This window comes from Amborella trichopoda, chromosome 12 (assembly GCF_054954075.1).
Source record: "Amborella trichopoda isolate Santa Cruz 75 chromosome 12, AtrichopodaSantaCruz75HAP2 v2.0, whole genome shotgun sequence".
NCBI classification, from domain to species: Eukaryota; Viridiplantae; Streptophyta; class Magnoliopsida; order Amborellales; family Amborellaceae; genus Amborella; species Amborella trichopoda.
This window is the reverse complement of record NC_142347.1, coordinates 9,503,776-9,516,646: the sequence shown is the minus strand read 5'-3', so window position 1 is coordinate 9,516,646 and position 12,871 is coordinate 9,503,776. Positions and strand designations below refer to the sequence as shown.

Sequence of the window (12,871 nt, the reverse complement as noted above, 5' to 3'; positions counted from 1 at the left end):
ATTGTGGGAATCTAGATTCTCAATCGATGGGGACAATGATTCTAATCATGGAAGAATCATGATTCTTATTTCGTCGGATTGTGATTCCGGAAGTAATGAATTGTGTGGGGTCATGTGTGATTCCTAAAAGGTAGGAGACTCGATTCTAATATGATGGGATACTGTCATACTGATTTCTACAAATAAGAATCACGGTTCCTATTTTATTGGATCGTGATTCTGATTATTGAGAATCACTTCTTTGATGGTTTTTATTGTACAGACGATGATTCCAAGATTGGGAATCATCTGGCACATGCGATTCTGTGATTTCGATTTTTGAAACGAACCAGAATCACTGGCGTTTCCAACAACTCTAGTAGAGAACTCCACTGTATTAGTAGTTGCTTGACTGATGCCAATGTAACCCAATGGACTCAAAAGCTCGCAACAACCATTTCCAAAGAGCGCTGCTGTAGGAGCCGTGGATAAAGGTGTCTGCATTTGTTTCTTCTTCTGATTTGCATAAGAGTCATATGTTTGTTACAATCATACCTGGGTCAACAATTAGTGCTCTATTGCTGATGGCCAGCGAGGTGAAAGCCAGGTCTCTGTGTGCCGTTGGTGATACCCAAACTTTAGCTGCCCCAGAATTCGCTGGATTTATCCATCCATCACTATATGTTTGTAGAGGGACGTAACTGCGCATTCACCTGAGGGATGAAAGTCCCACACGACCTCGTCAGGTCTATGATAGACTCTTCTACTAAGATCAGCCATGAATTCCATATACTGTGCCCCTATAATATTGTCCACCCTATGGCATTTTAGCCCCATATTCCATACAGTTTCCATGCCAGAACCAGTTACTAAATCTTTGACGGTAATATAGGATTGAGAGCATTTTGTAAGAGTTTCAGGAAACTGAATTTTAGGACGTAACATCGTGAATCCACTTATTAGATCAGAACTTGCTTTTAGCGCCATAACTTATAAAAAGTGTTTATAATAGTCCATGCTTAAGAGGCTGCCCTGTTGGATGTCAACTTTCTAATCAACAAGCCATCTTTATCAAAGTCATATTTTCCTTGAATTACTGATTCCCAGAGGGAAAGGGTTTATTGTCTGCCACCATCCACCACAACTTAATGAAGAGTGCCTTGTTCATTGGTTTAAGCTTCCTTATTTCCAAACGTCCTACTTTCTTGGGAGTGCAAACTGAATGCCATCCTACAATATAGAATATCCTTTTTTTTCCCCTCCCTCAAAGTGATTCCAGAGTTAATTTCTCATTTTGCCTTTCCAATCTGTTAATTACTATATCCTGGACTATAAACATTGAAATGTAATACATCAACGGGTTGGTAAATGTTGCTTTAATGAGAGTCATCCTACTACCTAAGGATAAAATGATAAATCTCTCATTTTCCCAGTGTAGCTTTCTCTAAAATCTTTTTGTCAGTGCTATCAAATGCAGGATGCGGACTTGATGCAGGGGCTGGTCCGATGTGCTATATGGCTATGATGCGGTACCAATGCGGATGCATCATTTTAAAAAAATTAATAAATTATAAAAAAAATAAAAATGCATAAAAAAACACAAATGTGTGATTTAGGTGAGCATATGATTTTTTAGTGTGTGATTTATGTGATTGTAGGAATTTTAATTTAGTACTTATTTCTAATACATTGGTTGTTCGTGTTGCCTAATAACCTGATAGCCTCATAAAAAGCCATATAGTTTGTCTCTATTAGTCTCTTATAGTCTAATACAATTAACATGCAAAATAAAGTAATCCATTCATTCCATTGATTAAATTACATAAATAAAACTAAAATGCAAAGTAGTCAGGAGTCATGACTCATGAAATAGCACCCAAAGATGATATTACTTCATAATCACAATACATAGGTACATATTAACATCCAAACTCCGAAGTCTAAATGCTGAATTCCAAAAGTTCATGAGATAAAATAGAAAAGATAATAAATACACTCAATGTCTCAACTCTCAATCAGATGACTCCTACTTGATTAATCCTTGTCCAAAAACCTTCAAAGCAATATGAAAATACTATCAAATTACCCAAAAAAGCCCCAAATTTATTTTTGATAATTTTGGGTTCAAGAAAAAAAATTAATTTCAATCTCTATGTTTAAATCCCCCCACTTAGAACCATTTCTAGGGTGTTTTTTTTTTGTGAGGATGGGGGAAGGAGGGGGGGGGGGGGGGGGGTTTGTTCTGTATTCCCCCTACTCGTGAGCAGTGCACATAGGAGGGTGCATCCTTAAAATCCCACAGACACGGGGCTCCTCGATTCAGTTCATGTTGCGTAATGCTTAACTCAGCTGAATTTGATAATAACGCTTTCTATCATTGGATCCCAAATGGCTCTTTGTTGGTCTTCCATTCAACAATGGTATGGACGCAATATTTGGTCAGAAGTGGCTTAGTCTCTATGTCAAAGCATTGAACATAAATCCTAACCTCTTCTTCCTCAATTTAGCTTGTTCATATATATTCTCTTGCCTGAAATCACTTCATTACACTTATGGAAGAGCCATAATTTCTTAGTTTAATTTATGGTGGCTTCATAAAATGCTAAGGTGTCATTTACATTTTGCAAATGAGAGATGACTGGGCCTTCATTAGAAGTTTTACTTCTACTCAACAGCCCATTAATATTGATTGCCTGAGGCGTTAGGCTGAAGGATTCTATAACAAGGGTTAATAAAAAGGGCAGAGGGTTCCCCTGGTGGGTTTCCCTTGAGCCTTTGAGATATCCTATAGCTCTGCTGTCGATCAATATTGAATAGTGTGAGGAAGCATACATCCCTATATCCTGTTCTTCCACCTCTCTGCAAATAATCCAATTCCATTCTATCAGACGCTTTTCCAAAATCTAGCTTGCAAATTAAATCTACTCCCCTAGTTCTAGAGCGTATTGCACTCTTTAGCCACCAAAATACTACTCGTCGTGAAAAATTTGATGTACTATATTTTATTTTCAACTCAAAAATCTGAAGGCCAATTGATTCATACAAAATCCTTGGTAGGCTACTGACTTAGTTCAGTGTTTCCTCCATTTAAATGCTTAGAAATATGGTTCATACGATACAAATTTTGTGTATGTAATTTATCATGCAGGGTTACCAAATTTGCACAAATGTAATTTAATCAACATTATTTTAGAATCTTCTAGGTTTAACAAGGCCTTCTACCTGGTCTTTGATCAATCTTTGAGGATAGGCGTTGTAGATAATAAAAAGTCTGTACGTGTATACTTGGAGATGGAGATACTTATATGGGAATTTGTGTGCTGTGTTGGACATGATCATGGTAACAGCATGATCATAGGGGTCATCATGCCATAAATAGTTTCGATGTTTATGCAGAGTGGGTCCCACCAAATACGTATTCTAATTACTAAACTAATTCAAAATGTATGTGTGGGTCCCACCAAGTACCTATTCTAATTTCTAAACTAATTCAAAATGTATGCGTCACTCTCGTCCATCTCATGGATTCAGCAGCAATGATCATTGACCATATTGATTCCATGGATATTGATTCCATGGATAATGGTCATACTGTGTGCTGTCCCTTGTTATAATCCTTTGGTGCCATCTCCATCAGGAGGTTCCAACTGATAGTCATATCTTATGGTACAGATTCTCAATGTATACTGCTCGAAGTACGAGACAGGGGGACAATTCTGGCCTATTGTGCACAACACAACCGTTTTCTCTCTGATACTGACACAAATCATAGCATTGGGAGTGTTTGGCATAAAGCACTCCCCAGTGGCCTCAGGTTTTACCATTCCCTTACTTCTATTCACTCTCCTTTTCAACGAATATTGCAGACAGCGGTTCTCTCCCATATTTCATAGCTATTCTGCTGAGGTAATGGCTCATCACGTGTATCTCTTCTGCGTTTAGGTTTCTATTGTTTCTAGTTTTAGAATCTCTCTCTCTCTCTCTCTCTCTCATTACCGTGATGGCATAATTGGTTGGTATTTTGTGGTCCAATGGTTCTTTCCCTTTGCCATTTCTTGTGTCTGATATGTTACCATCTTTATTTTAAGCAGGTTCTCATAAAAATGGACAGGGAGGATGAGGGAAGTGGACGATTGGATGGGATTCTTGAACAATTGCAAGCAGCCTACTGTCAACCTGAAATGATGGTTCATGATATCCTTGACTGTGAGGATGGGAACAGTGGTGGGGGTGAGAGTATCAGATGTTCTCAAGAGTTGCATAAGGCTTTCGTTCATCCTGCATTAGGAAGAACTTCATTCTCAAGACTTCAACAGGTTTTGTTGTGGCTATCTTTGCTTGTCACCTTTCAGGAGAGAAATGCATCCAAGTGAGCATTCTATTAATTCTTGTCACAGTTTGTTTGGCCTAATCATTCTGGCCTGGTGATCTCCCAAGTTGTATTTTCATTAGTATTCTCATTTTATTGTAAATAGATTGTCATATATATATATATATATATATATAGAAGACTCTTAACAATGTGCATTAGGTTAAAAATTATATGGTACATTTATCTGGATTATATTTCTCATGAAATCCGATCAAACTGTATTTAAAATTTGGTTCATTTCTTGTGGCAAACCTTTTTAGAATCCTCATCGTGCTTGATGCATTCTTTGCTTGGCTGAGGTGTTATGATAACCTTGGAAGGTGCCGCCTGGTGCTTTCCTGCTGATCATGCTCGCGTAAATGGCATCATCTAGTTGGACTTTAGAAGGCCGCCTAGGGCATTTTGTTCGGGGATGACGATAGCATTCTTCATTGGGACTAGCTGGCGACGGCCCTAGGACGGGCCGAAATATTTTTGGGATGGGACTGGGCGACTATTGGCCGACCTGAAAATTTTATGTTGTACAATATGTTTTTTACTTCCCTATTTATAGGGATTTGCCAGATTTTTCTTCGGTTTGGGCTGGGCTTGAGCCTTGTTAACATGAATTTCGTCGGGCCAGGTCAAGCCCGAAAACTATATTCTGGGTCCAAGCTAGGCCCAGGTCTAACCTATACGTTTTTAGTTTGAGCTTGGGTAGGGCAGGCCCAACCTAACTTATAGTATGATGCAAATTTGTACCAAAAATAAATAAATAAAATAAAAATAAAAGGAAGCAAGCAATATCAGTTTTAATGGCTATGCGTAATTCAATACAAGTCAGAAAAAAAAAAATTGGGAAGAAGAATTCAAGGAACAAAAACTTTTATTTATAGATTCTATTTAGTCCTAATCCTAATTCCATAATTAAAAGGAGAAAAATTACATAAGGTTATGCTATTAAAATGTAGAATTAGGGGGTAAATAAAAAATCCCTTAGAAAAGGGTAGCGAAAAATGTCTAATTGATCATCTCGACATTGAGATGTATAGATATAGAGAAAAGAAAGATTTCAAGTCTCAAAATAATACATCTAACAATATATTATATGGATCATCCAATTTCAAGATTTTCATGTGTTTATAGATCTACTTGATTTGAACCATATTCGGATATCAAAATTTTATAATTAGAGATGAAAATAGATTCTTGCCCCATCATAATAATTTTTAACACTAAAATTGTATCATGTGACAGTTTGGATGATTTTCATGTGTTTATAGATTTACTTGATTTGAACCATATTCGGATATCAAAATTTTATAATTAGAGATGAAAATAAATTCTTGCCTCATCATAAGAATTTTTAACACCAAAATTGCATCATGTGACAATTTGGATGTGCGCATATGAACTCAACATTCATGGTAGTCGTATTACTGTAAAGAACAATTACGGTACTTAACTACTATAATGAATACCGAATGTTATGCGGTACTTAAAATAACATGAGAAAACCTTTTGGTATTACGGTACTCGAATTATCATAATACTAATTAGGCATTATAAACCCTTCCTTGAAATCCTTTTTTGATTTAGGATAAGGAAGAGAGAGAGATAGAGGAGAAGAGGCAAAGGAAGAGAGATGTAGGGTTAAAGAGAATGGGATGGGAAAATAAGATTTTTAGGAGGGGTTAGAGAGAGTGGGATGGGGAGATAGGGCCTGTTAAGATGAAAGAAATCGTATTAGGATGAAAAAATAGTGAGAAAACGCGGAATTGTTTAGAAACAATCACAGTTGTGTATGAAGTATCAATGTGCTCACGGTACTTTAAGTACCGTAATACTTTTAAACATATTCACGGTATTGAAAGTACCATAATGCAACCCTGCTGCCTATGTAGTATTATAGTAATTCGAGTACCATAATACCGAAAGGTTTTCTCACGGTATTTTAAGTATCATATAACATTCGGTACTCATTACGGTACTTAAAATACCATAATTGTTCTTTACGGTAATATGACTTACGTGAATGTTATTTTGGTCACAAGACGTTCAAAATTGTAAAAAAAAAAAAGGTGTGGACAAGGTTTATGAAAGTTGGGGTTGTTTTTTTTAAATAGACGAAAATTAAAGTATATTTGTGATAATTTCCCTATATATATACCTCTCCGTTCTTCTCCCTATTTTTTCTTTTTGTTTTGCTTTCTTTTTTTCTTTGTTCTTCACTCTTCTCCTCAAATCCCCCTCCTCTCTTCTGTTCTGACCTCTTCACCCTCCCTTTTTGGGTCCCAGATTCAAGTTCCTTGCCTCTGATTTGATCTTGTTATTTGTGTACATTGCTTCTTCAAATCTGAACTCTTGCCCTTAGATCCGTTTATAAATCGGGTTTTTCCCTTTTGTTGTGCCTTTTCCTTTTCTTCCCTCCCCAACGTTTTTTCTTCTCCCTCTTCTCCCCTATCCTTTTTTCTTTCTTGTATTTCACAGTTTTACCTCTCTCCCTACTCACTCTCCCTCTTTTTCTATTTATTGTTCTTTCCCTTTCTTCTCACTCTCTCTTCCGGGTGTACATAGGCTTTAAGTGGCCCTAGATTTATTAGGAATAGGAGTCTGAGGAGATATATTTATCTGAATTTTACTTTTGACCAAGAATTTAAAATTCTAGGGCTACTTGGAACTCCCAAAATTTGTGAAAATCAATCCCGAAGAAGTGAAGCTAGAGAGGGAACCTTTAAAGAAAAATTTATGTTGTTCTCTAGAAAATCATTGGCTAGGTTCAGAAGTGTGGGGCGCGGCGCATTACTAAGCCCATTTTGTCTAGCAATGCGCCACGTATTGCTTAGGCATAACCTTGACAGGATTGCATGGAGTTGCCATTGAGTTCAGCCGTGGTGATCTAATTGAAGTTGTATTCTTCTTTAAGTTTACAAAAATTCAAAGGGTTGTCTATAATTGTCCTTATTTGGCAGGCCTTATTCTTCGAAGAACAATTGGGGGGCAAAAAAAAATAGACACCTAAGACAAGAGTTTTGGAATAAAGGATATTCATTTGAATATCTAGCACTTAGAAAGTGCCTCTATTTCAACCCATAGGACTTCAACTTCTAGCGTTTCGAGGTGGTAGTCATTTTTTGTTGAGAGGTTTGCCTGTCAGTCATTTTGGTCTATTGGACTTCAACTACCAATTCTTTGAAACAATGGTCATCTTTTGAGTTGAGAGGGCCCCATACCGTTGTTTCGAGGTTATGGTCAGTCTACCACCGCTTTGAGCTGATGGTCACTTGGTTAGCTTGATATGCCGGTTCACCTTGATCTGCGTTTTAGCTTTCAATAGAACCAAAGAAATACGAATTAGAAATGTTTATAGAAGAAAAGTTCGGCCAATAGAAAACCCATCATTTTTTCTAGGGCAATGGGATTTAATAGTTGGTTTTTCTATAATGGGTTTAGTAAAGGTTTTACTTACTTTTGGTTGATACTTCTTTGCTTAAGCAATCTTCTAAGATCAAGGATTTGAATTTTCATCAACAACATTATGTCCACATCTTCCAGCACTAAACTGCTTATCAGCTGAACAGTCTTTGGCAAACCCTCCCATTGCTTCGTTTTCGAAAATATTTTAAGAAAACTCTTAAAAATAGGGAGAAATTATTAAAACAAAAATTGGTATGAGGTTTATGATTTTAACAAAAAAATTAAGGTTTTTGAAATCACAAGATTACAAAGTTTGAAACAATCAAACTTAGGATTGCTACTAAGACAAAATTTGAAAATACAACTTAATAAATAAAAAAGTATAGAATTTTGAAGGGAAATTTTTAGAAAACAATGAGGTTAGTAGTTTGAGCTCATGCCGGCATTGAGCATTTTCTAAACATTTCTTGGAAAAGAATTTTCAAAAGGGACGTTTTTGAGGGGCTTTTTAACCTTTAAAAAAAAAATGGGTCTTACAATTTGTCCGCCTGTTAATACATTTATAAGCTTGGCCAACCCTGGCTAGGATCATCAAGACCAAGAATCAGCAAGTACTCTCTCATCTTCAAATCTTAGTCCTTGTGTTGCAACTCAAAGAGGAGTTCTTCGAAGTTTTCAAATGAACAATATCTTGAAAAATAGATGATATTGCCCCTAGTACTTGGGAACTCTTTCACTTGAAGTTTGGATGGTTGAGGTCCTTCAAATTTACTTAGAGAGATCCTAAACCATGTTCCGTCGAGCTAATATCCGTTGACTACTTTTGGGGACTGAACCAATATTGACTTGAAGAACTGTGAGCGTCTTCTGGCTTTCTTTTGAGACTTCAGGCGTCCCTTTTTCTTTCTTTTTCTTTTTTTTTTTCATCACACACGGTTCCCAAAGGGTTTTTCATCACACACGGTTCCCAAAGGGTGTTCAACCTAGGTCTTTTTCTTTTTATTTCCTTTTCTACTTCAATTTTTTTGTCTTATTTTTCAACCATCATATGATTTGACTTCATGGATAGTTAAAAATTGGTAGTTGATTTGGTGGCTGTTTCTTGACTTTGGTGGTTACCCCTAGTGAATGGGGTTCTTTTGACTTGCGTTGCTTAGAGGATTGGTGGTGCTTCTTTTTATGGTAAATCAACTAAGGACCAAGTCAGGAATTCGTCAAATACCCCAATGTAATTAGGGGGTTTCTAATGTTTGTTACCTTGGATTGCTCTTGCCTCTAGATTGGTATCCATTATCTCTATGATGGTGGTTACCAAATTTCCGTTGAACCCTATTTGAGTTGCTCGACTTGAACCTTGAATGTTCAAACTCATAATCTTTCAACCTCCTAGTCCTTCAACCTTTCTCATAGGTGGTGGCTAAACTCATTTTATTTTCCCTTTCAATAAGATATAATTGTAGGTTAACTGCCCCAATGTAGGATGTTAAAAGATCTGGGCACATGGGCGCTTTTAGAAGGTATTTGTGCTAGCATGACCTCGTGATGCATGTTGATGCTTGGACCAACAACTCCAGAGATATAAGATCAAGATAAGTGGTCTTGGATCCTGTTGTGCTCGTCCATATTTTAAAATACTAGTTTTGAAAACTTGTGGATTCGTGCATTACGGTACTGTTTTGCGCTTTAAGCCCTAGGGTATTGAGCCTAACAGGGTGTGAATGCCTCATTGGCTCTTAAAATGACAAGGGATCACCCTACTCCTTTTCTATGATATATTTCAGTTACAACCTGGGATTGCACTTGAGGGATTAATTCCATCTCGAGTTCCCCATAGATAGTCGAGCCTAGGTTAGAGCAATGGCGTTAACACTTTATTCCCATAAGGCATGTTGGGACTATTTAGATGTGGCCTCAATCGCACCTATTGCTCTTATTACATTATTTTTTTCGATCAAGGCTACCCTTATCAACTCATTGGATGGGGCTCCCCCTACTGGGTTTTCTTAAACGGAGGGGACTTGTGCCATTCAAGTTGGCCTTGTTGATCCTGGGACGTCCCTGTCAACTAAGTCATTCACCTATCCTTATCGACTTCTGGGGATTCTACTTTTGAGTCTTCGTCCTACATAGATGAGTCATCCATTGGGTCCACCTAGATCTTTTTATCTACACTTGGCTCTTCATCTCACTTTGGAGGATTATCTGGATTGGTCCCATTAGAATTTCTTGGAGATCAACTGCTGGCTCATAAGGAGGTAGATAATCTGAATTTGAACTTGGGAGAGTGATTGGGCTTGCCTATTCTACCTCTGTGTCACCAGCCATTTGATTCCCCTTTGAGAGTAGTTCGATCGCATCCTCTAAGCTTGGCTCTTTATCCCACTTAGGTGGGTTTGCTAGAAACCCTGGTGAAGGGACGAAGGTGAACCTCTTAGGATTTTAAAAAATTCAACTTCCAACTTCTGGTGAAGGGAAGAAGGTGGACCTCTTAGGATTTTTAAAAATTCAACTTCCAATATGAAGATAGTGTCCTCCCCTTATGGTTTTATCTTTTTTAATGCCAAGGGAGTTCCCCATGGAATGGTTTATTCTTCACCATGGTCTTGAATTATGGACATGGGTCAAGGGAAATACTCTTAATTGAGATTTTAAGGATCCCTAGCCATAGGGTCTTTGGTGAGCTTTTGTTTGTCTTGGTTTCCTGTGGATAAACTTTCAAATCGATTTCTTCTCATGCCCCAAGGCCATATTTGGTGATCTTCTTATTTGGATAGAGTTTTTGTCTCATTAGCCTTAATTAAGTCGATCTTGACTGTTGTTAGGGAGGCCAAAGTCATCTCTTCCTCCCTCTCTAGTTGAGCAATGTTATCCACATTTGGATCGGTAGAGATGTCCTCTTCCTTGATAGGGGTGAAGGCATGCTTAGTTCTCTCTTTGATGCTTGTGATATCTTCATCAAATAGGTCTAGAATGACATGCTTAAGGGAAAGACATTCCTCAGTGTCATGGGCGTGATTCTAATGCCACTCACACCGCTTTGAGGTATCCCCGTTAAGGAGTGTGAGAATCCAAGATATGGGTAATTCGATGACCTTGTTCTCGAATAATGGCCTAAGGATATTGTTCATTGGTTAGTCGAAGTATATGACTTCCACAGGCATGGTAATTTGTGGCCATTATATATATGAGTGAGATTTGTCTGTCTTAAGGGCGTTTCAAAGGAGATTCAACCATGGGTTGGACTTTTGGCTCATAACTTTCTTAACCTCTCCATTAGATGAAGCTGCAACATTGCTTTAGTGGTTGGTTTGCAGTGGTCTTGTCTTGGCCCATTCTTCTCAAGCGTGGAGTCAAAAGAGAAGGGGACATGTTGTCAATAATGATGTCGGTCTTTGCAGGATCACTTATTGTACACTGGTGACTCGTGAGGAAGCATTTCGCAATCGCTTAACAAAGTTGAGAAAGGATATTCACTAGTGTTTTTTTCTCATCAAAGTGAATTCTCCCATCAAGATGGGTACTACCTGAAAGAAAGACCTATGTGATCTTTTATCGGGAAATATATATATATATATATATATATATATATTTTCTTCACCCCTTTCTTTTGGCAAAAGATCATTTACATGTGGTCATTATTATAATAAGATAAATTTCAAAATAAAATCAATATAACAATAAAACCAAGATCTTAATAACTTGATGCCATTGAAACAATTATGCACTATACTATAATAAAAGATAAGATTGCCAAAAGCAAAAGGAAAAGTGTCGGAGATTACCTCAACTGGGCTTATTACACCCCACACCGAGTCACCATTATCCGATGGTGAGGGATCAACGGTCTAGCTTCAATCTCGAACTGAGAAAGAAAATTTTGGCCAAGCCACACCAATGGAACATCAACCCTTTTGATCACAAACTCAAACCCTAGATGAATTCTCTTAGCAATATAGTTTGAGAAAGATGGATTCTCTTTTTGCTAAACTCTAAAACCCTTAGCCATAAATCCATATTTGAGAGATAGGAGAGAAGAACTCCATAACCTAAACCTTTAGGTTCTTTTACAATGTGGGAGAGAAATCAAACATGAGAGAGATAAACTTTCTTAAGAGAGAAATAGAAAGATAAGGCGTAGAGATTTTTTGGTAGAGACAATCCTTTTTTATAGGCTTTGAATAAGATTAGGGTTTCTTAGGATTTTCTTTGACTTGCCTCTTCTTGTGAGATTGAACATAGACCGTCGATCGAGAGTGACTTGTAGGGTGAGAGATCTGAGTCATCAATTCCATAGATGGGCCGTCAATATTATGGAAGGTGCATGAACCATTATCGCCTTTTATTAAATCATTTTATCATCAATAGAAATTAAATAAATTAAATCTAATCAAAATATTGTGTATACCATAAAATAGCATAAGTCTACTCAATCTTTTCACAAATTTTTTTAAAGATATATCAAGTCAATATTTAGTAAATATCTTCCAACCATATGGCTACATGCCATATCACCAAAATAATAGGAAAGAGAATAAGGGTGGGGCATGCCACCCAAGGGAGGCACTCATGGGCCCCACCTTCTAAAAATATGGCGGGCCCATATGCACAATGAGCCCCCATGATATTTTTATATATTTAAAATTAATAAAAATATTTTGAAATATTATTTGAATATTTAAACAGCTGTAAAATCAATATCTTTAATTTTATAAATCTAAAAATTATAAATAAAATATCCAGGGGTTCATAAAAATTCAAATAATAATCTTAAAATAATTTCTATCATAAAACAAACACAATTAAATTAATTTGATGGGAAAATGATCTATATGGTTTAGGAATCAACAATCATGGGGCACTTCACTTTCAATTGTGGAATACATACCATATTTGCTATATCAGACCGACCTAATGTTTCTTATGACCCACATTCCAAGCAGAGGCTCATTTGCGGGTCATCAAAGTCTGGCCGATGAGCCAAGGGATTGCAATCCCAGTCTGTAGATTTCAGGTCCTCTCCGAGAGATGAGTCAATGTCATCTAGATCTGATGCGACTATTACTTCTATGGTGCATAGGGGTATCTCTCACACATACATATCTTCACCCTAAAAGGTGAATTTTT

The 12,871-nt window shown here is 37.1% G+C and overlaps 1 protein-coding gene across 13 annotated transcripts in view; it reads left to right on the top strand.

The window, feature by feature from the left end:
• LOC18445565 (hyperosmolality-gated Ca2+ permeable channel 2.1) overlaps positions 1 to 4,477 on the top strand; it is a 73,630-nt gene extending 69,153 nt beyond the window's left edge. For 11 of the 13 annotated variants that reach the window (XM_020674373.2, XM_088854338.1, XM_006855702.3 and 8 more), the window contains 2 exons: positions 3,652 to 3,885; positions 4,071 to 4,477. In XM_020674373.2, coding sequence (XP_020530032.1) covers positions 3,652 to 3,885; positions 4,071 to 4,352 — 516 coding nt within the window. In that variant the 3' untranslated portion in view covers positions 4,353 to 4,477. Of the gene's footprint in view, positions 1 to 3,651; positions 3,886 to 4,070 lie in introns of those variants that run through there. The other 2 variants (XR_016046341.1, XR_016046342.1) reach the window with 1 other exon arrangement.
• Positions 4,478 to 12,871: the final 8,394 nt, after the last annotated feature.